Here is a 26,817-nt window from a genome sequence, read left to right as displayed (position 1 = left end):
TGAAGTGTAGCCTCTGGTAACTTACAACCTCCACAAGGTACGTCTCTGTTGGCCTGAGGGGCTGATGCGCAGAGAATTAAGGTACAGTCGGAACGAAAGCCCATCGGAGCTCGGTGGAATGGCCCTCTACTGATGCACAAGGCGTTTCCGGCTTTTGCAGGACTGGGGGCAGTTGGGCTGGGGCTGGGTCAAGTGCTCCGGGCCCAGGTGGGAGGCCCCCTCCCCCGTGGGACCGTGTGCAGGCCCTGGGTCATAGCCAGACACTCAGGGAGCGGTGTCACCAGAGAACAGAGGCCAGGGTCCTCCCACGGGCGGCTCTACGTGCCGGACACTCCGACAATAGGGGGACCTTCTGCCGCCCATTCCCCAACCCCCCATCTGTCGTTTCCTTTTCCTCCCCTCCGACAGCCACGGCCGTCAGGTGCACTGGGCCCAGCTGGTCATGACATAAACGAATCGAGACTCGTGATCTGGCCCCTACCCTGTTCAGGAAACTCACTCTTGGAGACGATGCCTTTGCTAAAAACCAAGGTGATGGTGGGATGCCCGTGCCAGTGTTGGCCAGAGGAACTGAACTGTTGGGATGCAGAGCTTGTCACCCCTACTGATGATTCTAGAAGCATCAGTATCTCAGACATGACTGCTGCCCTGTCAGTCTCCCCACCTGGACCGTGAGATCCACGGCGTAGAGTCGATGCCTTCGTCAAGTTGCTGGCACAGAATCGGTCTTAGGATAGGTATTGATTTAACCAATCGAATCTGATAGGTGTTTTCTCTTAGTTGCCGAGTTAAACGAATGTTTGATTTTACTTTCGTAATTGTTTAAGGTTTATTTAAGTAATTTCTGTACCCAACATGGGGCTCGAACTCGTGACCCCGAGATCAAGAACCACATGCTCTGCCGACTGAGCCAGCCGGGTGCCCTCATAACTTTGTATTAAGAAGAAACCCTCTCTCTACTTTGCTGTTTCGTGTATTCCCCTCCCTTCTCCCATAACACGGAGCATGCTTGAAGTGTCATTCCAATGCCACTATTTTGTGGTTTCAGATAATATGCACGGACCTTCGTTGGCCTGCATTAAACAGCATTTGGGAGAGTGTTTTCGTAAGTGAAAGGAAGGTAAATGTAGAAAGCGTGGGGTTGTGAGTGGTCTACGGCCGTAGGATGAGGACCCTTTGAGGAGGGGAAACTGAGGCCAGTATAGTCAGGTGACCAACAAGTCACTTCCCCAGTCTTCAGCAAGCTTTGGGTAACAGACATTTTGCACAGCAGAGACAAGGGGCGGTGTCTGCATTTTTTAGATTTTTCTGTCGCAAGTTAAGACACAAGTGTGCAGCTCTTCATCTCGGGTTTCCAGGGGCCTGTTTTCAGCCGCAGGGCCCTGAGTGAATCAGAAGAGGTGAATGGGAAAGGGTCCCCGTATGAATGAATGGTCCTTCTCTTTATTGATTTTGACAAAGGAAACAGGCTGAGAGCCTGGTAGTGGGCATGTGTTGGGGTAACCGCCCTGGGTGTATTCCCAGGGCCCTAGTCTGTGGCGTCTTGTCCCTTCTGAATACAGGGAAGTAACTGTGTCCCGTCACTCTCCCCTGGAGGAACCCCAGGTTCTTCAAGGTGTGCACACTGTGGGAGGGAACGGGGAGCCTGTAGGCTTTGCCCAAGGGTGCTTCCCAGTCCAAGTAGAAAGCTGCAGTCATGCCGGCTTAAGGTGTCAGAGGAAAGACATGGGCGCTGGTAGAGCGGCCAGAAAATTAGGAGGAAAATGCTGGAAGGGAGGGACCCAGGAGAAAAGGAGCCCCAAGCCGCCAAATCTAATAATCCGCCGAAAGCCTTAGCTGGCCATTAAATCTCATCACACAAGAAAGACCCTGAGGTTTCCAGTAAAAAAGAAGGAAAGAAAGAAAGAAAAATGCAGCAGCCAGAAGCTGAATTCAGCAGCCATTTGGGCTGGCTGCTCACTGCTCACTGCTTGGGAAGACAGAGTTTGAAGCGTGAGTCCAGTTAACTGTCTGCTAGAACATGTATTGATTGGTAGGAACAATGGAACCTCTGTAATGGGTCATCGGTCAGGTCTGATGTCCAATAAAAAGTCCTCAGACTTGTGAAGAAACAGACAAGAGTCATATTCAGGAAGAAAAAGTCAACCTTGAGATGACTCTGATGTTACCATTAGCAATTTTGTAAACACGGTCAGGAACTTCGAGGAAAATATGTGCCAAATGAATGAACAGATGGGGAGCCTCAGCAGAGAAATAGACAGCCCTATGAAAAGGGCCAAGTGGAAACGTTAAAACTGAAAAGCATGATCGCTGAAATGAACGATCCGTGGATCCGCTTTAACAGAAGATGGCAGACGGCAGGGGAGGGAGTCGCCGACTGGGAGATCGTTCGGTGGAAGTAACAGAGAAAAGAAGGGTCCAACGGAGGTGTAAGTGGAGTCCTAGGAGAAGAGAAAGAGAATGAGGTGGGAAAAGAAGTTGACAAAACCTAAGAAATGGCAGTGTATATACCATGTTCATGGATCGGAAGAGTATGTTGTTAAGATGCTTGTCTTTCCAGGGGGCTTTTTGTGTGTGTGTTTTTGTTTTTGTTTGTTTTTAATTTTTTTTTCGGCAAGATGATTATAAAGTTTATACAGAAATACAGAGGACCTTAGAATAGCCTTAAACAAGCTCATAAAAGAACAAAGCTAGGAACTTAAACCGCCTGGTTTCAAGACTTTCTATAAAAAAAAAAGTAATCAGGGGCGCCTGGGTGGCGCAGTCGGTTAAGCGTCCGACTTCAGCCAGGTCACGATCTCACGGTCTGTGAGTTCGAGCCCCGCGTCGGGCTCTGGGCTGATGGCTCGGAGCCTGGAGCCTGTTTCTGATTCTGTGTCTCCCTCTCTCTCTGCCCCTCCCCCGTTCATGCTCTATCTCTCTCTGTCCCAAAAATAAATAAACGTTGAAAAAAAAATTAAAAAAAAAAAAAAGTAATCAAACCAGAGTGCTATCGCCATAAGCACAGGTGAAAAGGTTGATGGGATAGATTATAAAATTCCAAAGTAGACCCACACTCATGTGGTCAGTTGGTCTTGGTCAAAGGAATCCAGCGGGAAGAAGAAAGTTTTCAACAAATTGTCCTGAAAACTCCCGGGTATCCCTGAGGAGAAATGGACCTCCATTTCTACCCCATACATGAAAATCTGAGCCGGATCAGAGGTCTGTAAGCGTAAGCACTGAAATTATGTGGCTCTTAGAAGAAAATATAAGCTTTGCAGCTTAGAAAACAAAGATTTTGGAGCACCTGGGTGGCTCAGTCGGTGAAGCGTCCAACTTCGGCTCAGGTCATGATCTCACAGTTCATGAGTTCAAGCCCTGCGTCGGGCTCAGTGCTGACAGCTCAGAGCCTGGAGCCTGATTCAGGTTCTGTGTCTCCCTCTCTCTCTGCCCCTCCCTAGCTTGCACTCTATCTGTCTCTCTCTCTCTCTCTCAAAAATAAACATTAAAAAAAATTTCTTTTAAAATTTGGAGGCAACCCAAGCGTTCATTGAAAGGTGGATGGAGGACAAGTTGTGGGTTGTTCATACAGTGGCTGGTACTCAGCAATGAACAGGAATGAGCCTCTGTGTGAGCAACACCATGGATGAATCCGCAGAGACGTGACGACGGTGGCAAAGAAGCCAGACACAAAAGTGATCCTAACACAGGATGCCAAGGATGTCCAGTTCGAGAACAGGAAAGGCTAGTCTTCGGGGAAGAGTAGTCTGAAGGGTGGTCACGGGGAAAGGGGAGGGGACTGATCAGGAAGAGGAGGAACTTTTCGGGGCCGGTGAGAACGTTCTATAAAGGGACGGGTGTGAGTTACACGGTGGTATCTATTTGTCACAGGGTGTGGTGAGCGTGCGTCCTGATCTGTGGAAGCCGTAGCAAAAACCCGGTGGAAAACCGTTGTGGGGCGTTGCGGCCATGCCTGAAACACGGCAGTGCTCTGTGGACGTGGGGTGTGCCTGGGCGGACGGGTGAGCTCAGGCTTGCAGGAGGTGCCAGGGGAGAGAGGGGCGGAGAAACACGTTTTCCGGGACCCAGCTGCTCAAAGCATCTTCAGGTTCAGCTTGTGCAGGAAGCTTCCCCAGCCCTCACCATGCTTTTTCCCCTTAGAACGCTACCAACCGCCCATCTCAGGGCTCGTAATGGGGCTGGCGCCTGCTTCGCTCCGAGATCCGTAGATCTGCCCTTGTTTTTCTCTGAATGCGCCTCAGTGCCGACTCCAGAGCTTGGTATGTCACCAGTCACTCGGTGAAAGAAAGTGTGGTGACCGGTCCACCTGGCCGGGAGGCAGCACAACGCGACGGTGGCCTCCAGAAGATCCGGAAGGTCTTGGCAAGGTGCCCGGCGCCATGCACCCTGGCTCACTCGTCTCTGCCACAGAGAGCCTTGGGCTCGTTGGCGAAAGCGAAGAAATTGCGTCTGGAGCTCGGGTTGTGGCTGACCTGAGGTGGGACTGCGCCGAGGTCTTCCCTTCTGAGCGGGTGGCACAGAGAGTCCAGGGGTCCATTAGGATGTCCCCCTCAAACTTGGGCCGAGGAGGGGGACCCCTGTGCTGACAGCTGGCTGTCCCTGAACCAGGTGACCTCGAGGCCCGTCTCCAGGCCTGTTTTCAGTCTTTGTTATCACTGCATCAGCGCTTAGCGTATTTAACTGTCACCGTCCCCCCACCCCCTTCTCCCAGCCCATCAGAGCAGAGCCGAGGTCTGTCTCCAGACGGCATGGATGGCCTCAGCTGCCTTTGAACTTATCTAATTTAGCAGCCTGCGAGCTTCCCTGTCTCTGCTCTGTTCCACGCCGTCAGAATTCCCGACAGTGGCTTTGTCACCAGCCTCGCTCTGCTGTGCGGCAAACATCTGGGGTGGTGGGCACCCGCCAAAGAGAACCCGGGCAGGCACTTGCCTGGACACCAGTAACCTGGCGGGCACAGCTGCCCGAGCTGTTTCCTTTGGGGACAGAGTCTGGAGAGGCACGGAAGGTGATTTGTGTCTCTGAGAGGGGCCCTTCCCCGGGCCCACCCAGGGCAACGGGCCTCGGAGTCGGTGGGTTCTCACCCGTGAGTCGCAAGCACCCTTCCCGGCTTTGCTCCCTGCTGGTTCCAAGCAGGGCCTCTGTCACCGTCTGGGCACCGTGCTGCCGCGTGAGGCCTCGGGGCAGCCATCCAGACCCACACAGGGGTCCGCGGGGCGGGGCGGTGGGGGGGGGATGGCGCGGGTACAGGGAGGCTACGCCTGGGTGAACCCTCCCCTCCCAGCCTGCTGTGGGGCCTCAGGGTGTGTCTGTCATCTGTGAAATGGCCGTGGTGTTCTCTGTCTCCCAGGGTTTGTGAGGTTAAAAAGCATAAATGTTCTTCAAGGGCCTCGCAGGGCTCACCAGGGGGCAGGCGTCTGTTGGTGTAGTTAGCGAGTCTGTTAGCTGGTCTAGCCCCAAGTGACCCGTCCCCGGCCAGCTTCCGCTCCTTCCCTGGCGTATGGGCTGCTCGCGGGACCCTCCTCTAGTCCGGAGCTGATTCACGGCCCCCCCGGGCCCCCCAGAGGGAAGCCCAGACGTGTGGTCCTGGTCGTGCTCAGTCTCAGGGGGAGGTACCCGGGTCTTTGGCTGCAGAGGCCTTTCCTGAATACAGGCGCTGCCTCCCTAACTCAGGCCCGCCCAGCCTGTCCGATGACAGCTAATATTCACAAGGCGGCTTTGAGACCTGGCGAGCCGCCAGGTGTCATTTCTGCTGTCTCTGTCCCCCGCCGTTGCCTCTGTCGCCTTGAATTCTGGCCGCCCGGTGCCGTGGGGGAGGAGAGGTGCTTTACCGGATCTCTGTGCCTTCCGGAAGCCAACTTTGCCAGGTGCCGCTCTGAGCCCAGGCTCTGAGTCTCTGGTGTCGGGCACAGGTAGGGATGGCAAAGGCTTCCAGGGCGAGCTGGCCCGTGAACACGACCTGCCGCGAGGACGGGCCCCACGGCAGCAGACGGAAGGGCCGGTCAGCTCTGGGCCCGGGACAGAGTGACCCCACCGCACGTGGTTGGACCGGCTCGTTTGCCGATGCGGTGAACACCTACCGCCTACTAGGAAGGGCGACCCGACGGGGTTAAGCAGTTGGGTTTTGTCCAGGGAAGAGATCGGTTCACCCTCAGGCACTTACAAGATAACGGGAGCTCGGGAGGGATGTACTTCGTATGAGAGGGGGGGGGGGGGGGTGGGTCCTGGGTCACAGACGGGGCCGGGAATCCCCGAAGGCCTCCTGGAGGAGGTGTCCCATGACCTGAGTCTGGGAGGTGGGGGAGGACAGCTTGTTAGAGGGGAGTCAGAGCATGGTCGTGCGCTGAAACGAAGCTCGGTCGCATTATAAAGCGAGTCGTGACTTCCCGGCACTCGTTTGGGAAGCTGCACCCCAAACTCCGTGTCCGTCTCCACTCGCTCTGCTTCCGCACCCCCTGGTAGGTGCGAGCTCTGCTCCTTGACCCCCACACCTGGGCTGACCCGGGGAGAGGCCCCAGCGCAGGGCACTCCGGGTGACGAGCCACGCGAGAATTCCCCTTCAGGCAGTGACTCACCCCGGGCGTCCGGCACGAGTCCCCAGCACTGACCAAAGGGTGGAGGAGTGGGGGTGTGATCACGGTAGGTCCTTCTAGAAGAACGGCAGGCACGGCACAAGGGGATGCTCTCTGTGCTGCCTGGTTCAAACTCCGAGAAACCCCGGGGAGGCCCCCTGCACCGCGTCCCCGGAACCTGCCTTCCACCCGCCTGACCCGCTTCTCTCCCACGCAGCGAGCATGACCTGGGGGAAGACATCTATGACTGTGTCCCGTGCGAAGATGAGGGCGACGACATCTACGAGGACATCATCAAGGTGGAGGTACAGCAGCCCATGGTAAGCCGTCCGTCGCCCGCAGCCCAGCCCCCTCTCTCAGCGCCCCCAGCTACCGGGGGTCGGGCGGGGGCACTGCGGGAGCCCCAGAGACTGCACCCCAGTCCTTCCCGGCCCCCGCGGGGTCCCTCCCCTTCCTTGGGCCCAGTCCTGCCTCCAGAACGTTCTAGGAGACCGGGGTGTGACCTCACTGCCACTGAGCCCCCCACCCCCCCCACCCCCGCCCGGAGGCGCTGTCGTGGAGTTCTCCCAGAGGTGTGCAGGATTCCAAGTCCTTCCTGCCTGGGGAGTCTGAGCACAGCGACTGGATGCTCAGACGTGCACAGCGCGCCTCATTTTGCGCCTTTGTGCGGAGAGCGAGGAGACCGCCACTGGCTCAATTAGCCAGCTGTGCCTCTTTTATGTGGGAGGATATTTATCTCCGACCGGCGCTGGCGAGCACTTTCTCGGACACCAGTGTGCTGCAGGGCGGATTTATTGCCAGCAGCTGCTGTGTGGAGGGTGGGGGTCCCGCAGGGCTGGGATGGGGGTGGGGGGGCCCTGGAGGGGACAGCCGCAACCCCCCGCGTCCCCGCACTCCCGGGGGCTGGTCGAGGTGCCAGTTGCCGACTGTGGAGGCTTTTTGATGCTTTCGCTGAAGAAGTGGGAGGAATTTCTCAAAAGGCAGATTTCAGCGTTTTCCTCCAGTGTGGGAGTGACCAGTTGGTGGGGGGAGGGGGGAGGCACGAAGCGGGGGCGACGGCTCCCCTCCAAGGCCTTTCAGAGAGGCCTTTCCCACACTGGGGGCGCCTGCCCTCCCCCGGCCTCACGCCAGGAGAGGCAGAGAAGCGTGGCTGCGGCCCTCACAGCCCCCAAACTCTGCTCTTCAGAAAGGGTTTCTCATTCTGTCCCTGCAGGGTCTGAAGGGTCCCCATCTTTACCAGGGGTCTCTCTCTGTGACCCCGGGTCTGCCCAGGGCCAATTCTGCCCTTCCCACCCCCCCAGCCTTGCAGTGGGGCGGCTCTGCCCCTGAGCCTTCCCGGGAGGTCAGTCACGGGGCTGGAAGGCCAAGCCGTGGCCCCGCTGACGGACGTCCTCTGCCTTGCCTAGAAGCCGAGCCAGCATTCTGGGTCTGGGGCCAGCTCACTCCCAAGCCCTTAGAAGTCGAGCGTCCTGTGGGTAAAGCGGGAGCAGTGAAGGCAATGGCCCTTGCACTTGTCTGGAGGATCCCCTGCCTTCGGCCGGAGACGCCCCTGAGAGGACCCCGAGAGGGCAGTCCCCAGAGCCTGCTGCTGTCCCTGGTCCTGAAGCACACTTGGCCGGCCCCTGGCTGTCTGCAGGACCCGCGGGGGGCTGTGAGGGGACAAGCTGGCGTCCCACCTGCCCCACTCTGTTTAGTGTCCGAACAGCGCTCCGTGCCGCTGCCCTCGAGCTGTCCTGTCGATCTGGCAGGGCGGGCCTCCTGCCCGTCCTCTGAGATAAAACAGCTGGCTTTATCTCCTCCCCGGTCATGTCTGGAGCTGTCCGGACAGCCTGAGTGGAAGGTAGATGGAGACCTTTCCAAAGGAAGATAAAGCCAAGGGAAGGCAGGTGTCGCTCCCCACATGTGAGGGAGACCCTGGCGACGGGCTGGGTCCCCGTGCTGTCCCTCGCCACCCGGCCGGGCTCCTGCTGGAGCGGGCGGGCGGTTGTGATGTGTCCCTGGGGCCGTTGGCTTGCCCCCACCTCCCGAGCAGGGCCCGGATAATGAGCACTGCTAACTGGTTCTGTCTGTGGTTTGTTTCCTCCATGCGTTCAGATCAGATACATGCAGGTAAGTGGCAGGTGGAGGGGGACCCGGGGTAAGATCTGCCAGCACCGTCTTCCTCCACCTTTCGGGGAAGGTCTCAGACCTCTTGGGAAAAGCCTCCCTGTCCCCAGGGAGATGCTATCAGGCACTACACTTTTGCACCTAGTTTTAGGGGATCGTGGGCCCCCAACATATCCCCCTGAAGCCCCTAGAGTAGCAGTGTAGCACCCCGGCCGGTGGGACAGTGGGCTCGGGAAGAAGCCCCTGGGTGATGTGCCCCGTCTGGATGAAGGACAATGGCGTAAGGGCAGATATGAGTCCAAATGGCATGCCACGTGGCCCAGCACTGTTTCCCCAGAGCCTCACTTAGGGACAGATCTGGCCCGCTCAGCCTAAAAGAACGCAAGGGGGGTGTCTGGAAACCCACGGCTGCCTCTGAACAGTTCCCCCACCTGCGGGCTCTACCCCCTGTGGCCACACGGTCTCCTGGTCAATCCCGCCTCTGGCCACATCCCCCCCCCCATAGGAGCTGGGGAGCAGGCTCTGCCCCGAAGCGTGTCCCCAGTGACGCCTGCAATGAGCTGTTCCCTCAGGACCCCGAGTGGAGGCCAGGGGACACTGGGAAGGCCCAGGCCTGCAGGGCATTGGCATCTTTGTCAGAGGCCCTCGCAGGTCGCTCAGCTGGTGGGCATGGGTCCTCGGAGCTGGTCAGAGCCTTTCCCTGTGCACAGAGTGGGTGCTTTAAGCCATGCCACGCCTGCTGTACATGCTGGGGGGCTGGAGCGTGCTTGGTCTGCTAGGATTCACAGAGGGCAGCGGGAGCCCAGACTCTACAAGGCCCCGTGCCTTCCTCGAGCTGTCGCCAGCCCCCAGGCACATGCCCATCCCTTCCCTGTGCCTCAGTTTCCCCATCTGCAAACAGGAGGGGAAGGGCTCGGGCCCCCTTCTGCCTCCTGTCCGGCCCCTCCGTTTCCCACTTGGCGGCCAGGCCTCGGCGGTCTGCAGGCGGTGGGCCCGGCGGGAACCCGGCTCACGTCTTGTGTCCTTCCTTTAGAAGATGGGCATGTCCGAGGACGACAAGAGAAACTGCTGCCTGCTGGAGATTCAGGAGACCGAGGCCAAGTACTACCGGACCCTGGAGGACATTGAGAAGGTGGGTGTGGGCCTTGGTGCCGTCCTGGGACCGCCGGTCCCCTGGGGCGGTGCTGTCCCCAGGCAGGGACACAGGGCAGCAGTGACAGGTGCAGAGGCTTCGTGGCCCTCTCGGCTTTGCCGTCAGGCACCCCTCGGCCTCTGCTCCCCACACAGGCCAGTGTCCTCGTCGGCTGTCACCCTTGTCCCTGATCCCACCTCCCACCGCTCGGCCCTGGACCACCCCTGGACCACCCCGAACTGGTCTCTGCTGCTCTTTCTGGCCTAAACTGGGTATCGTTACAGCTTCTGTTCCCGATTGCACTAGGCTAACCTCCTTCTGTGTACTCTTTCATGCAGACTCAGCGCTAGGTTAAGTGCTTTCTGTATTCCTTCTCACCCAAGACATTCTCTGTGAGATCCCACTCTGTGAGCTGGGATCACAGCAAGGCCACCCCATAGATGGCTGTGCGTGTCCTGCCCCTGGGGCATGGTCAGGCCCCCTGGTGGGAGCCTGCAGAGCCCCCATGGCACACCCTGTGCTCCCCTGAACGGCTGGTCAGTCCTCTCTCCCCGGCTGGCCCCCTGAGCTCCCAGAAGACCACGGATGGGCCTCCTTCTTCCCCCCTGCCCTGCTCTGGCCTCCCGTGCACGCTGGCTCAGTGACATTTCCCTGTCGCTTGAAGGTCCTTGTTACCAGCTGCTGGTGCTTACTGGGTGAACATCCCACATTGTTTAAGGGTCCTCTGTGGCTCTTTGCTTGCAGCATAGGGCAAGTGCGGCCATGATGGCAGGGCCTCCAGCCGGGAGTCCTGCGATGCCCCTTGGCCCCAGGCCCCCGCCTCCAGCCTCAGCCAGGCCTGTGTGCCCGCCCTCCCACCCCCCTGGCCACCGGCCTTGCTGCAAACACACCAGCCACATCCCTGCTGCACGCCCTGGCCCCCACTCTCCATCGGCCCCTCCCCGGGCAGTCTACTCCCCCCGCCAGTCCCAGCTCCCAGGCCAGCTCCCTCCGGGGCCCTGCAGACCTCTGCAGTCCCTCCGCACAGCCCAAGTCCTAAGCTGCGGCCGTCTGTCTCCACCCTGGGACGTGGCCAGCCTTCGAGGGCAGGTGCTGCTGGTCCCAGGCGTGATGCACATAGCGGGTTAAGCAGGGAGTGTGCTTGGCCAGGGCACGCGGTGTGCTGAGCACTTGGGGGGACAGTCACATTTTAATCTTCCCCTAGCCATCGAGGTCATTGTTGCTACCCCACGTCCCACGCGAGAAAACCGAGTGCTAGCCCGTCCTCGGCACAGGGAAGAGGCTTGTGCACTTGGATGGTTCTCTCCTGCTCTGCACGGCGGCCGAGGAGGAGCCCAAGGGGCCAGGACCCCATGGGGAGAAAGGTGGCAGGTCCTGCGCCACAGGGCCTCTGGGGCACCACCTGACGGTCTCCCCTGTGCGCATCTCCTTGGAGGCCAGGCCCGGAGGACTCCGGAGAACCACTCCCTGCCCCGGCGGGGCTTCCGGGTCAGGGAGTATCTCTTTTGATGGCAGGTTTAGGGCCGTACCTAGGCTCAGGTGGGAAGTGTGGCCCTGTCACTGTCCAGAGGTGTACCCACGGGTGATGCCCTCACCTCTCTGGCCTCCGTTCCCGGAAATGTATCGAACAGCGGTAGCACCTCCCGTCCCGGGTTGCAGCAGGGTTCAAGTCCAATCTGCTGGACGCCTCGGAGCTTTGCCCGTGTGGCGGGCGTGGGTGCTTAGGCCAATCCCGCCCGCCCCTGCACATTCCCGCCCTGCCACCACCCTGCACAATGGAGCACACCCGCCCTAGGATGCACACATTTTCCAGCAACACTGCGCCAGGCCTGCATAACCGCCCCATGGGGAACCCCCGTCCCCTGGACCCTGGACCTTGGCGAGGTTGTCTGAGCCCCTCCCGTCGGTGGCTCTGGCCTCAAAGGGGGCTGGCCCCCTCCAGGCGAGCTGATGGTGATGGGCTTCTCTGTTCCAGAACTACATGGCCCCGCTGAGGCCGGTGCTGAGCCCGGCGGACATGACGGCCATCTTCATCAACCTGGAGGTAAGGGTCCGGGCCTGCGGCTCACCGTGTGCAGGCCCAGGTCTCCAACCGGCTCGGATGTCAGACAGGCTCCAGCCCGACTGTCCCCATGGGTCCTGGAGAGCTGCGTCCCTGCCAGCTGCATGGTTGGTCGGAACTACGGGTGTTTTTAGGACAGATGCGTAGGAGAGGAGTAGCCGCCCTGCCCTCCGGGAACTTTGGTGTTCGGAGGCCGGAGGACAGGGTTTCAGCAGAAACCTCTCTGTCGGCAGGGTGGGGAGGGTTGGCATGAGGCCCCAGAAGCTACACGTGGGTGGGTTTTGTCCAGGAATGCCCAGTGGGTGCAGCATGCCAGCAGCTGGTGCAGCGGCTCCTGCCTGGCTCCCTCAGCCCCTTATCACCTCAAGAGGTGGGTGCTGGTCTCCTGGTTGAGGCTGAGCCAGACTCCAGACTCGGGAGGCTCTAGCTCCCTGTGCCCCCTACTCAGAGTCTATCCTGCCTTGGGTGGTGGCCAGCACAAATGGCCATGGACAGAATGGGAGCCTGGACTGGGGATGATGGGGAGCCCTGGGGGGGGGCAGGAGCCTGGATCAAGGGACATGGGGAGCCCCGGGGGGCCAGGAGCCTAGATCGGGGGTCGTGGGGAGCCCCGGGGTGCTGGGAACTTGGATCGGGGGCTGTGGCAGCCCCGGGAGGCCAGGAGCCTGGATCGGGGGCTGTGAAGAGCCTCGGGGTGCCGGGAACCTGGATCGGGGGCCATGGGGAACCCCGGGGTGTTAGGAACTTGTATCAGGGGCCATGGGGAGCCCCAGGGGGCCAGGAGCCTGGATCGGGGGCCGTGGGGAGCCCCGGGGTGCTGGGAACTTGTATCAGGGGCCATGGCGAGCCCCAGGGGGCCAGGAGCCTAGATCGGGGGCTGTGGGGAGCCCTGAGGTGTTGCCTGCCGGTCGCCCAGCTGCTCTGAAACGTGGACAGAGCACCTGTCCCCATGGAGGGACTCCATCCCGCAGAACCTAAGATCAGGGCAGAGAGCACACAGCAAGATAGTACAAGGATGCTGAGTGGGAACAGCCCCCCGGGGGGCCATCGCTGTCACTCTGGCACCAGGGCTTGCCCCCGGCGGGCCGCCCTGTGTCTGAGCCGGCTGAGAGGTCCCTTCACACGTCTGGCACCACAGCACCTTCTAGTGTTTGCGTGGGGTGCACGCCCAGCGCCCGGGCCTCTCTAAGTTCATCACGGCAGATGGGAACCGTTCTAGAGGGCGGCCTGGTGTGCCCGTTCACGCACCCACGGCTTTCTCTCCCCAGGACCTAATCAAAGTGCATCACAGCTTCCTGCGGGCCATTGACGTGTCCATGATGGCAGGGGGCAGCACTCTGGCCAAGGTCTTCCTGGACTTCAAGGAGAGGTGAGTGACAGGCCCGCCCCTCGCTGTCCGCGGGGCCTCGGGAGCGCCCGGGGCCTCCAGTTCCGGCCTGGGGACGGTCACAGTGCCGGTACTCAGGTGGGAATCTCACGGCGAGGCCCTCGAGGCAGGTGGCTGTGCCCCTGTGAGCCCCTGTGAACCCCTGTCCTCACTGGGACACGGAGAGAGCTGCCCACCCTTCCCGCCGTCACAGCCTGGAGGGGTGACCTTCCCCAGCAGGGCCTCCCGAGGACTCCACCAGCTCCCTCTGCCTCTGTGCCTGGGGGTCTTGGTGGCTGGAGGCCGTTCTCACCATCACGGTGCACCTGCTGCCTGCCAGGCCCCCCGGGGACCTGGCACCTGAGAGACCCTGCCCCTCGAGCTGCAGGGGTGGCGGGCGGCAGCTGAACAACAGGACCCGAACCGGCCCCCGCAGGTCCGAGGAAGGGGCTTCCGGGCTCTGGGTGCCCAGGGGTGGGGTCAGTTCCCCGCTTCCTCGACGGTGTGTGTCACGGGGCCGGGACTTCCTAACCTGTCCCTGAGGGACGCTGATGGTGTCTGTGCCACATGGTGCCCCGAGGGTAAACTGAGGCCAGGCCCGTATCGCCGACGCGGCTTGTCTGTGGCCATTGAAGGGCTCCGGTGGCCGGGACCCGGCAGACAGGCGGGCGGGATGGCGGGGAGGCAGCAGTAGCTGTGGGCACGGGCACCCGGCCATCCTGGCCTCCGCCAGCCGCAGCCCCCAGCGTGGGGAGACGGGGCTCCGGACAGGCACGCGCAGGCCTGGATCCTCCGATCGTGTGTCCGCGGCGTCGGGGCAAGTGTCCGTGAAGCCCGAGGGGGCAAAGATTCTGCCCGTCAGCCTCCGAGGCAGCGTCTCTCCTCCCCTTGGCGCCCACGGGGTCAGGCTGAGTCTAGACGCACAGACGGTGCCAGCCTCCCCACTGTCAGAAACATGCAGAATGTGGCTCCTCCCACCGTCCGGGCCCCTCGTCCGGAACCAGTATCGTCGGGGCAGGAGACTGGCAATTCATTAGAAACCAGCGCAGGAACCTTCTCGAAGAATTACGTGGCTGTCGGGAGGCCTCCACGAACCTGTTTGTTAAGCTTCTCTGCCTGTAAAACCCAGTGGATGGAAGAGTGTGGAGATGCCTTCCGTGCCCCGAATGTCCTGCTGGAGCCTGGCAGGGGAGGACTGGGATTCTGGAAGCTTCTGTGGCTCTGCCGTCCCAGCGAAGGTCTCAGACCCCGCCTTTCTTCCTGGAGCCCGGGCAGCGGCATCTTTAAAGCCGGGCACGAAATGAGATGATGCAAGGACCCAGCCAGATGCCCGGGGCTGCGGGAGCCCCAGAGGACAGTGTTCCAGTCTCTGAAGTCTCAGGAGGCCCATCGGGAGGTGGTGCCCTGGCTCCTGCCCCTTGGACTCTGGAGAAGGCGCCCCCAGCTTCTGTGTTCACAGCTCCTCTGCCAGCCTGTCGTCCGAGCCACCTGGGAGCTTAAGAACGCCAATTCTGGGGTCCACTCTGCAGGGTCTGAGGGGGAGGCCCCAGGGCGGCTGGTGGGCACCCTGGGTCCACCTCGTCCTTATCTGCAGGGAGGTCCCCTGCAGCACCTGCCAGGTGACGCTCAGCTCAGCTCACGTGTCCTCCTGGCCAGGCGGCCCATCCCAGGGCTGGATTCCGGGGCCTCTACGAGCCCCTGAAGCGGCTTCCCCTGCGTGCTCTGTGGCTCCAGGCAGGGGGCTCTCTCCCCTCCGCACGGGCAGGGATCCCTGAGCCCACTTTCTAGGGGCCATGGGTGGGGCCCCAGGCAGGCACGAGGGAGCAGGCAGTGCCTGAGGACAGGTGGCAGATGTGGCCAGAGGGTGGGTGCGCTTCCTCCAGGCACTGGCTGATGAGGGCATGCTGGCAGGCCCCGGGGTGGGGGACAGGCTGCTCCCTTACCCGCCCCCTGCCCCCAGCAATGCTTTCTTCTCACCTGGCTACAAGCCTGGGGTGCCGGGGAAGCCAACTCAGACCCGACCCTCATCCTCACGGGTGGTGGGGGGGAGGCCACGGACCTGTGGAGCCACCCCCAGGCCGAGTGGCCAAGGGACAGACTGCCCTTCCCCAGGAACCCCCTCCGGCCCAAGAGCCTGCCCCACGGTGTTTGCCCTTTACAAGGCTGCCGTCCTCTGTGCTCAGCTTTGGGCCCCACAGGGCTCTCGGGCCTTGTTTCTGCCGGGATGACCGTTGTTTCTACGGCCAGAGGGGCCGCAGGGAATGGATCGTGTCCCGGCACCGGGAGCTCGGCAGATGGGCTCTCTGTCACCGCCCAGCAAGGCTTTGGAGGCCAGGCCCCGGAGTCTGGGTAGTTTGGGGAGGGGGCTGGCTGCGTCTCGTCAGAGTTCATTTTCCAGCCGTCACGATCTGTCCCGGCGTCCATCTTTTCTGCCCCTTCGCCTCCTCGTCTCTGAGTCAACACCGGAGGTCCTGACGTGCGATTCGGCGAGCATTTATAGAGTGCCTGCTGTGTCCCAGACAGGACAGGCTCTGCTCTCACGGGGCGGGGAGGTCAGGAAGCAAGTTCACAGGCAGAGGACTCGAGAGCACGGGGAAAGGGAGAGGGTGGGGGCAGTAGGGGCTCGTAGCAGAGGAGGGGGCGCTGAGGACCTGGGCGAGAGCCCACCACCCCTGAGGTGGGGGCAGGGTGGGGGCAAAGCTGCAGGGAAGGCCCCGGGAGAGGCAGGAGCGGGACTGTCTGGGACCTGGCAGAGGCCAGAGGAGCAGGACTGAAGTGAGCAAAGCAGAGACTGTCCAAGGAGTGACTTGTGGCTTCTGCAAGAGCCTAGAAGATCAAGATAGGGATTTAGGAAGAAGCCCCTGAGGAATTTTAGTGGCAAGATCCTGGCAACTCATCACGGATAAAGGAGGGACTAGCGTGCAAAGTGGCAGAGGACAATCCCCTCCCTCTTTTTGGAGCGAATACTTCTGTTCATACAACCTTAGTCCTCAGACAAAGCAGATGTTCCTCTTAGCCTTGCCTTGTGGACCTGAGGAGACAAGTCCCACACGGTGGGACCTGGGCCTTGGGAAGGGTTTGCATTTTGCAGATGCGGATGGAACAGAGATGTGGCTGGGGGTGGCCAAGCCAGGTCAGTGGGGCAGGACTACAAAGGGAACCGGCCACAGCGAGTTCGTGTCCCGGAGAGAAGGCGAGGGTCTGGCTCTTAGGAGGAACTCTCTGGAGCTTTTTGCACAAGTGCTTTTCGAAGGAGCAGCCGTCAGAGTAAGACTGACAGCATCTCCACCCGCCCAGACCCGTGGGCGCTTCGAGAGAAAGGCTGGGCCGGAGGCGGGCGCTTGGCACTCTGCGGTTTCTGGCTGCTCAGGGCGTTGGGCCGGGTCGCGCCGCTCTCTGGTTGTGGTTCCTGCCGCAGGCCCGGGTCTTGGGAGGCTGGGTGGCTCCTGTCAGTCTGTCAGCGCGTGCAGGGAGGGAGCCCGCCCAGGGCCGAGCTCCTCGAGCCCCCGCGGCAGGGCTGCCTGGGACCCTCTGACCCCGAGAGGCCTTTGCCCGCCTCCTGATCCTCCTTTCCCAGGCGGGGAGGTTGAGGGTGGGAGAGCATTGGCCACCACCTGGCCGTGGTCCCGACTCGTGCCTGTGTCTCCGGGAGTGCCACCTGTGTCCGGGACCTGCTCTGGCCTTGTCCCTGGGCACTGCATCCCTTGGGGTTCTGTGACAAGGGATGGAGTGACGCGGTCACCCGGGGGGGCAGGTGAGGGTCCCCCTGATAGATGCATCTACTCCCCCTCCGTAGCGGGGTCCGAGTTGCACGTTCAGGAAGTTATGTGACGTAGCCCTCGAACAGAGAGACCCCGGCTCGTGTCAGATACCTACCGACCGGCGTGCGAGGCGCCCGTGCGCCGAGTCGGCGGGGAAAGAAGGCAGCCCCGAGGCAGCGACGCCAGCCGCACACCGTTGAGGTGTCCTCTCCGACAGGGCGGCGAGCGTCTGCACCCCGGCAGTCTCCCGCCAGGCCACGAGGCCCCGGTGGCCGAGGCCGGCTGCTGTTCCCAGGGGCCCCACGGAGCCCCTGAACCGTGAACGAAGCCCCCGTGTGCGTGTTGCGTGACTTCCAAGCGTCGGATGGTTTTTCTCAGCAGCAGAGAGATGCTCGTGGTTAAAAGGAAGGCCTGTCAGCTTTCACTTCCTTAAGTGACTTCCTTCTGTAGGCTCGGAGCGTAAGGTCCGCGGCCCACGCCGCCCGGCACGGGGCAGGGCATAGACGCAGGCCAGAGATCTGAGTGCGTGTGGGGCGGAAATGGACTCTCGCAGTTTCACGGGGCCCAAATCCAGATGTGGGCGGGCGGCGCTCCCTCCGGAGGCTCTGGGGGGGGCGGGGCCTTCCCCCCCTTCCAGCTGCTGGCGGCCCTGGGTGTCCCTTGGCCTGGGGCCTGCCCCTCCGGTCTCTGCTCTGTCCTCATGCGGCTTCTGGCCTATGAGGCCTCTTCTCTCCTCTCCGACAAGGACACTCTCAGCGGATTCGGGGCCCACCCGAACCTGGCATGCTATCTTCTCCATCCTTGACATAACCGCAAAGACCCGATTTCCAAATGCGCTCGCCTTCTGAGGCTCCAGGGCGCCTGCATTTCGGGGTCACTCTTCAGCCCGACGGGCCATCTCTGGTCGGTCAGCCGGGCCCGCCTGCGGCTCCCTTCCCATCCCAGGCCGCCCACCGGGTCGGCGGAGGTGAACGAGGGTACAGCCCCGGGGTAGCCTGGGACTCCAGGATGGGGGCCTGGAAGACTGGTCTGGGGGCCTCATGGATGCACTTTGGGGTCTTGCTGGGCACCTCGAGAAGTCACGTCGCCTCTCAGAGCCTCAGGGCCGCTGTCTTACAAGTGGTGTTTCACGAGGACAGACTGAGCTCGGGTGTCAGTGCCTCCCGTGGCCCGGCCTCTTCAGGTCCTTAAAGCTTTGCTCTCTTCCCTGCAGTGGCTCCCCTGCCCCCCCCCCCCCCCCCCGGAATCGGCTGCAGCTGCTGCACTGCCTATGGTCAGGCCCCTCGCAGCCAGGCGTAAGGCCTCTGGGCAGGCCAGGCCCCCGGGCTCAATGCTGCGGTGTGGGGACAAATGAGACCCTTCTCTGGAGCTCAGAGCCAGTGCAGAGGGCAGATTCTCACTCGGCTTTGGACGGGCCTCTACCCAGAGGCTCCCTACCTGTCTCCTTGCTTTTCTGTCTCACCTCCCTGGACCCGGGGACGGGGTTGGGAGGGGAAGGGTCGCAGAGCTGGAAATGATGGGGCGGGGTTTTGGGGGATGAGTAGAAGTTCACTGGCTGGAGGAGGCTGGAGGAAGTGCAGTGTGCGGTCTGGGGATGGGAGGCGTGCTGTGAAAGCAGGGTTGGGACGCGCTCTGTCCACAACCTTGGGCCGGGATGAGCCCGGGGAGTTCTGAAGTTGAGGAGGGGAACCCATAGGGCTGGCTTGGCCCACCCAGAGCTGTGAGCACCCGGTGCTTAGGAGAGGCGGCTTCACTGCCCACACAGACTTGCCTCCACGGGGGCAGCTGGGCCGTTGCCAGGTCTGCTCATTTAAAACAATCTGGCAGAAACCTTGGAGTCTCTACCCTCCCCCCCATGCTTCCAGAGATGATGCGTTTTAATCAACTTTTATACTAGAATTCTCAATTCGATAACCGGCTCATTTAAGTGGAAACCAGGGCTCAGGTTCTCATGCCAAGCGATGTCCGGTCAGCGTGTCCCAGGGCACAGCCAGGGCCGGGTGCTCTGCGGGGCTGCAGACACGGGTCCCGGCCGTGGGGCGTTCTCCTTTACAGTGGCCGGGAAGGTGAGCTCCCATGTGAGGTCCAGGACTGGATCGGTCTCTCACTAGAGTCGCGGAATCTCAGTCTGTCGATGCCGGAAGCTTCCCTGCAGGCTGGCACCGGCCAAAGTTCTCAGGGTGGCTTGAGAATGTGGCTGCAGCTTGGCCGAGCGTCTGCGCCCTGGAGCCTGCGAGCACGGGCCGACACGGCACAGCCCAGACGCCTGTCGGGGGCTGGGAGACGCTGCCCACCTCGGGGCCGCTCCGGGATCACGGTTCGCTGGGTTGGAAACGTGCTCCGGGCATGCAGCTTTGCCCTTCCAGAGCTGGGAGGAATGTGGGTGTCGTCTGTCCCCAGGCCCCTCCGGCCCCACAGCGGGAGCCTGGGGAGCCCCCCAGACCAGGATGCTTCTTCTCAAAGTACCAGCCAGCAATGGGCCCAGCTGCTGGCCCTGAGCACCCGGCCAGGGGCCCCGCGGTGGAGCAGTGTCCACGGTGGACAGACCCGTGTGTCCCAGCGAGTCTTGACGTGTCCCAGAGACTGCCCCCAGCTTCCAGAGCCCGGCCAGGAGGGGCCTCCAGCCGTTTGCTGTGACACAGCATCTCTGGCACCTGGCAGGGCGTCACTGGAGGGAGGGGCCATCAGCCCTTATCAGCTGGTGACCTTGTAGCGAGTTCACTGAGGCCTCGGTTTCCCTGCCTGAAGAGTGGGGCTCACTGCTCCTCCCTGTACAAGTGGGTGAAGGGGTCCCGATGTTGTGCGTGTAGCACCGGGCAGGAGTGGCCGTCATTGCTTGTCACGACCAGCATCGTCACCTGTGTGGTGCTCCTGGCGCCGAGCCCATAGTCGGGTGACAAGGCTTTCGGAGATGAAGTTTCAGGCCGGTAGCCCAAGGCCCAGAGAGTGCTGGGGGCTCCGGTCTGTGAAGTGGGGGGGGGGGGCGGTCGTGGTGTTGGAGGGTGTTGGGGGGGGAGGAGAGAGGGCCCGAGGCTCCTCCCAGCATCCCGAGGCCCGGCGGCCATGCTCATTTTCCAGGCGTTTGGGGCTGACGCCACTCTGCCCTGAGAAAGGGGGTGCTAAGACCCCGGCAGAGAGCATCGGCGTCACTTGGAAGCAACAAGGGTTGACCTCAGGGGCCACCACCCCGGGCAGGTGCACAGCCAGGATGGACCTCCGTGCTCAGACCTACAGGCAGGAGGAGTCTGAGCCTTCCTGGGGTCCCCCAGCCCTGGGCAGGGGGGAGGCAGGGGGCTTCTCTCCTGTCTGACTTTGGCCTTTCCAGGGGCAGGATTGGGGTGGCAGTGAGAACCACAGAAGGGGGCTTCCTTGGGTTCGGAGAGCGTGGGGGAGCCCCCTGTCCGCAGCGTCTCGGCAGCCCCCTGGCCTGGCAGCATTTCGGGAGGGGGAGGGGGAGGAGGCAGCCACATGGGAAGAACGAAACCTCGAAGCAGGTTACCGAGTGAGGAGCTGCCTCGTGGGGGGGGACGGGTCTGCCGATCCCCTGCTGTGCCTTCCGCGGGGATCTAAACCCAGGCCCTGGAGCCGCAGCGTGTCACTAACTGCACGTATGTGTGTTCACTGCCCAGGCTCCTGATCTACGGGGAATATTGCAGCCACATGGAGCACGCCCAGAACACGCTGAACCAGCTCCTCGCCAGCCGGGAGGACTTCCGACAGAAGGTCGAGGTAATGGGGGCTTGGCGGTTGGCCCCCCCGCTGTCCCTGCGTCTCCAAGGCTGCAGCTCACCGGCCCCTCGCTTGCCCGTTTTGTGGGAAGGTGGACGTGAGGGCACTGGCGGGATGGTGGTTGTAGATGTTTTTCTCGGTGATTGTTTTTCCTCGGCATTTTGCTGGGGCGGGGAGGGCAGGGGGAGGTGCAGCAGAGGCAGCCCCCCGGGGCCCGATCCGGCTCGGCGAGGGGCTGTGACTGAGCCCCTGTGCTGGCCTATGCAGAACCCTCGGGGACCCCAGGTGGCAGACGTTTACTGGAAGCCAAGGAGACCCCCTCTCTCGTCACCTGTCCCCACTCCCCGCCCAGGCTCAGGGCCAGTCTCTGGTACTTGTCCACTTTCCCACGTGAGCCCCTCTCCAGGCCCCCTCCCTCCCCCTTGTCAGGGGCACCTGAGCTGCTCCCCGAGGCTGGGGGTCCTGTGGTGTATTTGGCCAGTCAAACCCTTTCCAGAGTGAATCCTGGCTCAGGGTCCCTTTGCTGTAGCGACACTGGGAAAGACGTCCCTTGGAGACGCATAGTGCCCCTGTGTGTCCGGGAAACCGGTGGGGAGCCCCTGGTTCCTGAGGGTGGCCCCGTGATGGTGTGAGCTGGCTTCCCTGGGAGTCTCGGGCAGACCCGGTCAGTGCCGGGGTCGCTCAGAATCCCAGAGCCCTGGCGTGGCCACTGCAGATTCCTGAGGCTACAGAGAGGGGTGGGCCCCCCGCCTGCCTGCTGTGAGCCCCACCCCTCTGCACACACTTGACTTGGGAAGGGGCTTTGGGAGACGCTGCCGGGCTGGGGACCCCGGCCAGGCCAGGACCAGACACTTGGCCCCAGTTCAGGGCTTAGTCTGCCCCCCACCGCGGCTGGGGGTGGGAGCGTTGGGATCGCGGTCCGGGCCAGGATGTCGGTCATCTCCTCGCTGCTCCCCCCGATGCCCAGGAATGCACTCTGAAGGTCCAGGACGGGAAGTTTAAGCTTCAGGACCTGCTCGTGGTCCCCATGCAGAGGGTGCTCAAGTATCACCTGCTCCTGAAGGTGAGATGGTGTGCGAGCTCCGCGGCCGCCCCGGGGAGCGGGATTGGGGCCCGGTGGCCGGCAGGGGCGTCAATGGGGCCCGGGTGGGCCAGCGTCACGGAGAAGCCAGCAGGCAAATCTGTCCAGATGAGCCGTGCGGCTGTATTAGGAACGTTCATCACAGTAAACGGGCGAAGGGAAACCGAAACCAAAGAACGTCCTCGGACCAGGACTAGGAGATGGCCTGTCCTTGATGCCTTGACCCAGGCTCTGAGCTTCCTGGTAGGCAGGAGAGCAGTGGAAATAGGAAGCCCTTGTGCACAGACTCGCCAGAGAGACTGGTTTCTGTGCCGTGTGAGGCTCTTCAGTGAATCAGCCGGTTACCCTGTGGCCTTAAAGTCCCTGCCATTCTGCACAAGATTTGGGGACCCCTCACCCTGAGGCAGTGTGTCAACCGGGAGGGGCCTGGCTGTCTGTCTGCTGGGCTGGGCAGCCGAGCCAGAGCAGAGCCTGGGGCCGGAAGGGGGGGCAGGGAGTCTGCCCCGAGGGTCTTGCTCTGTGCCCACACCCTGTGCCCGGTGGGAGCAGGGGCGGAGGCCGGCACCCCCGAGCGGTGACCCGTGACTCCTCTCCCACACGTCCAGGAACTCCTGAGCCACTCCGCGGACCGGCCCGAGAGGCAGCAGCTCAAAGAGGCACTGGAAGCCATGCAGGTGGGTGGGTAAACTGAGGCAGGAGAGGGGCCCGGCCAACCTGGGGCCGCAGGTACCCGGTCTGTGTCCTTTGACTGGAGTCGGGCTCACTCACAAGCCTTGTTCTGTGACCAGAGATGTGGCTTTTCCTGGAAAGACAAGAGGCAGAGCAGGGGCAGGGCGGTGGGTGGGACGCACCCATGGGCAGGGAGGGTGGGTAGAGGGAGCCTCAGGCCCTTGCCCCAAGTGTCCAGATCCCTAACCTTGTCCGGCCTGCGGTGCCTTCCCTGGGCCTGCCTTCCTCCTGCCTTCCCGGCCGTCCATCAGGGCTGTTGCCAGTTCCCAGGCTCTAGACTCAGTCTGGGCCATCTGGCCTGGGCTGCCCACTGCCCAGTCCTGTGGCTTTTGCTTCTGAAACGTCCATTCCACCCAGCCACGCCTCCTCTCCCCTCCTGCTTATGTCCATTGGAAGCCTACTGTGCAGTAAGTCCCCGGAAGGAGAGCTCAGCTCATGCCACGCCCTTGTTCAAAAGCCTTCTATGGCTCCCCAGTGCCCACTGAGTCGGGCTCAGGCTCCACGTCCGGGCACACGGGCCTCCACAGACACGCACGCCTAGCTTTGCGGCTGTGTTTGCCACTAATGCCTGAAATTCCAGGTGAGCGTGGCCACTCCCAGGCCAAAATGACGTTCCCCATCATTTTCTATCTCTGTTGGCTCAGGCTGGACCTTCTCCTTGTCACCTGATTATGGCCTGTACATCTTTAGTCTTTGCAAGGTGACATTTCCCAGAATGATTGCCCCCCCCCCCCCCCCCGCACACGGTTCTGACCCCTGGGGACGGCTGTCACCCCTTTTGTGTCCGTTGCCCCCTGATCACGCTCATCTGGGTCCCCAGGCCGGGCACAATACTCAGCACGGGATGGGTCCCCTCAGCACTGCGGCTGGCCAGGGTCGGGGGACAGTACCCCCAGCATCTCCCAGGGTGCACACCTGACCTCTGTCTCCTCCGGGCTTTGGGCTTCCTTTTGCCTTCTGTCTCCATCTGTGGCTTCTACCCCGTCCCCTGCCCTTGGGTGGTCTGTGCTGGGGGGTGTCGCTGATGAGCCAGGCCTATCCTGTAACGTTTCTGCCTCAGGGTCTCAGATTCTGCCCCGCCAGTGGGGTCCTTCTAGGAGCAAGAGGAGGTGCTGGAGGGGAGGCTGGATCCAGCTCCCCACCTCGGCCTGGCTCAGGGATTCCACCCAAGGCGGCCCGCCCCCCTGCTGGGCTTGGGTCTCTGGCCCCCAGTCAGGGCCGGCTGCCTGGATTGCAGCGGGCACCGCCCCCTGGTGGCCATTGGAAGGACAGCAGCACATGGACGGCCGGAGCTGGACCTTGGGGTCACCCAGTTCTGTGAGGCTGTGCGGGAGCTCAGGGCCTGCCGGGTACCCACTTCCCGAGAGCTAAGAAGCGGGCTGGTCAAGTCTAGGTCGCTGACTGTTTTCCTTTTGTCCGAGCTAGAAGGGGGTCGAGTGACAGGGCAGAGAGACACTGTCCTAAGAGGCAGGGACTTGGGGTTCTTGGCCCAGGGACACGTGCCGTTTGGGGTCGGATTTACCTCTCCTGCCTTAGTTTACTCGTGTGTCACCCCCGTGGGGGTCTCGAAGGCCACCAGCTGCGGTGGCTGGCAGCCCGCCAACCCCTCCCCCGCCTCGTTTTCAGGACTTGGCGATGTACATAAACGAAGTTAAGCGGGACAAGGAGACCCTGAAGAAAATCAGTGAATTTCAGAGTTGTATAGAAAACTTGGTAAGTGTAGCTGATTCTCCAAAGCGTGGAGATTAATTACGACCCTATACACGCATTTTAGAAATTACTTTCACGATCCTGATATTCAGTAAGCAGGTGGGTGAACACACTCTGTCCGTCTGTCCATGCACACTTCACCCACCCCACACGCTCTGTGGGGCACGAAGGTGGCCCGCTCGCTGAGGGGCAGGGTCTTGGGGAGGAATGGTATTGACCCCTCCCACCCCCCCCACCCCCGGCCTGGACCAAGGACTCTCTGGGGTCCAGCCTAGAGCCCGACGCGGGGCTCGAACTCACAAACCAGGAGATCGTGACCTGAGCCAAACTCGGACGCTCGCTTAACCGACTGAGCCACCCAGGTGCCCCGAGATCTGCTGAATGTTTCAACCAGGCTCTCTGCACCCCGACACTGTTGACATTTGGAAACATTCTTTGTTTTGGGGTCTGTTCCGTGCGTTGTAGGATTTCAAGCAGCACCCCTTGTCCGGGCACTCTGGGTGTCAGTAGCACCCCTCCCTTGGGGGGCCCAGACGTGGCCAGATGTCCCCCGAGTACAGAGTTACTCTGGCCGAGAACCACTTTCACTGTCGGGTCCCTGAACTGGGCAGAGTCCGGGTGAGTCCGTCAGGGGCAAATCAACACAGAAACTTTTGCAAGAGCAGCCCCTGGATGCCTTTGGCCCGTCCCTCACCCACCAGGCCACCTGTACACACGTGTGGCACGGGACACATTCCTGATGTGTGGTCAGCTGAGAACAGATGTTGCCAAACAGCGTGAAGAAGCAACCCCACCTTTCTGTCTTTCAGAAAGAGAAAAATGCCGAGGGCTGAGGAGGTGAAGGGTAGATGTGCCCCAGCCCGATGGCAGTGGTGCTAAGTGCCCGGTGGGGTCCTCCCCTGGGATCACCTGATCACCAATGTTTTGGGGTGTTTTTTTAAAGAAGTTTTTACATGTGATTGATCGTGTTCCTTAAATAACAAAAATGAAACAGCGGTGCTGAGCAGCGTGGAGCGTCCCCTGGGCCGGGTGCGTGCCCGGCCCTGCGGTTCTCCCGCGGACCCCGTCACCGGCGGGTGGACGTGGTCCGTCGGCTTCGGCACATCAGAGGTGGGACGTGGGCCGGGGCTGGCGGCCGCGTGGGTGCTTGGCCCCCCACCCCCACCCCCACCCCCACCCCGGGCTCTCCGCCTCGGCCCGACAGCTCGTGCAGAATTCAGGAATCTCACGGGGAACCGGCTGTCGTAGCGCCATGGCCACAGCCCTGCCAACGTGCTGGAGCGCTTCCCTCCTCCCCTCTCCGGCGTGGGTAGACCTTCCTTTGTGAGCCACGCAGGGAACGCGTCACGACGCGCCCTCCCTGAATCGAAGCGGGGTGGAGATACAAGCCCAGCGAAATGAGATCTCGGCAGAGCGGAGAGGGCTTCCGCTCGAGGCCTCTTCCTGTGGCGGAGCAGCGCTGGCCCCCGTCTGATAGGCGCCGTTTGTTCTCTTGAGCTCGGTGTCCCTGGCCCTCCCTCCCAGGGCCCTGCTCTGGGCCGCACACAACAGCAGCCTGTTCCCGTTGCCCTGACCCATGCCGTCAATGGCTCCTTGTTCCCGCCGTGCTGAAGGGAGTGCTCCACGGGGCCAGGGGAGGGCCCGGTCCTCCCCCACCATCCCCTCCCACCCTGCCCTGCGCACCAGCCGGGAGGCACAGGCTCCCATCCCTCGGTTCTGCCTCCCGCGTCCGTGGGAAGCAGGCCCGCCTGGGCGCCCGCCCCGCTCTGGCGCTGGGGCTCACAGCCTCGCCCTCTCTTTCCAGCAGGTGAAACTGGAGGAGTTCGGGAGGCCGAAGATTGACGGGGAACTGAAGGTCCGGTCCATAGTCAACCACACGAAGCAAGATAGGTGAGCGGGCAGGGTGGCAGCCCGGGGTGGTCGGGCACCCGCTCCCCAGCGGCCTGGAAGCGGCTTTTCCCGGGGAAGGAGCCGCGTGCCCGGTCAGCCCTGTGTCCTGCCTCAGTCTCTTCCTTCCTTCTCGTGAGACCGTCCACACCACACCAGCCAGTGGCCGCCCTGCCCGCAGCTGGCACCGGGCTGGGCTAGGCTAGGGGGCAGCCAGAGGCCCTGGCGTGCGAGCTCCCAGGCTCCCCGGGACTGGCATGGGCAGCGAGGCTGCGCGAGCTCCCTGCTGCGTGACTGCAGGGGAGGGCTTAGCTTCGCACGGCCCCTGCTTGTTCAGAGCCCTCCACACCACCTACTCTGTGCGAGGCCTGGGGCTGTGGCTGGGGTCACGGTAGATAGGGATCCTGCCCCCACAAGGCTTCCAGTCTGGTGGAGGATGGAGCGTGGGGGCCTCAGGACCCATATGATCCTTGGGCCATGGGGGCAGGTAGCCAAGGAGGGCTTCCTGGGGGAGTTGTATGGAGAAACCGAGACCTCCCAGTGGGGGAGCGGGGGGGGGGCGGGAGGCGGTCAGAGATGGCAGGTGAGCCAGGCGTAGGGGTGGGGCTCCGGGTCGGTGAGGGATCAGCCCTCCTGCTGCCCACCCCGGCCGCACGCTGGCTGTCCGGGGCCTCGGAGCACGGGG

At 62.0% G+C, this 26,817-nt stretch overlaps 1 protein-coding gene across 8 annotated transcripts in view; it reads left to right on the top strand.

The window, feature by feature from the left end:
• The window catches only part of VAV2 (vav guanine nucleotide exchange factor 2), a 162,633-nt gene that overhangs the window by 113,684 nt on the left and 22,132 nt on the right, over positions 1-26,817 (top strand). For 4 of the 8 annotated variants that reach the window (XR_006295111.1, XM_043566933.1, XM_043566936.1 and 1 more), the window contains exons 5-14: positions 6,787-6,889; positions 8,664-8,678; positions 9,709-9,807; positions 11,783-11,851; positions 13,138-13,238; positions 20,626-20,725; positions 21,693-21,788; positions 22,412-22,480; positions 24,162-24,248; positions 26,050-26,135. Coding sequence is in view for 7 of the 8 variants with exons in the window: in XM_043566933.1 (XP_043422868.1) it covers positions 6,787-6,889; positions 8,664-8,678; positions 9,709-9,807; positions 11,783-11,851; positions 13,138-13,238; positions 20,626-20,725; positions 21,693-21,788; positions 22,412-22,480; positions 24,162-24,248; positions 26,050-26,135 (825 nt within the window). In the remaining variant the exon portion in view is untranslated. The remainder of the gene's footprint in view (positions 1-6,786; positions 6,890-8,663; positions 8,679-9,708; positions 9,808-11,782; positions 11,852-13,137; positions 13,239-20,625; positions 20,726-21,692; positions 21,789-22,411; positions 22,481-24,161; positions 24,249-26,049; positions 26,136-26,817) is intronic. The other 4 variants (XM_043566937.1, XM_043566935.1, XM_043566932.1 and 1 more) reach the window with 2 other exon arrangements.

Source organism: Prionailurus bengalensis, chromosome D4, assembly GCF_016509475.1.
Source record: "Prionailurus bengalensis isolate Pbe53 chromosome D4, Fcat_Pben_1.1_paternal_pri, whole genome shotgun sequence".
Taxonomy (NCBI): Eukaryota; Metazoa; Chordata; class Mammalia; order Carnivora; family Felidae; genus Prionailurus; species Prionailurus bengalensis.
The sequence above is the reverse complement of the archived record's forward strand: the minus strand, read 5'-3'. Positions and strand labels throughout refer to the sequence as shown.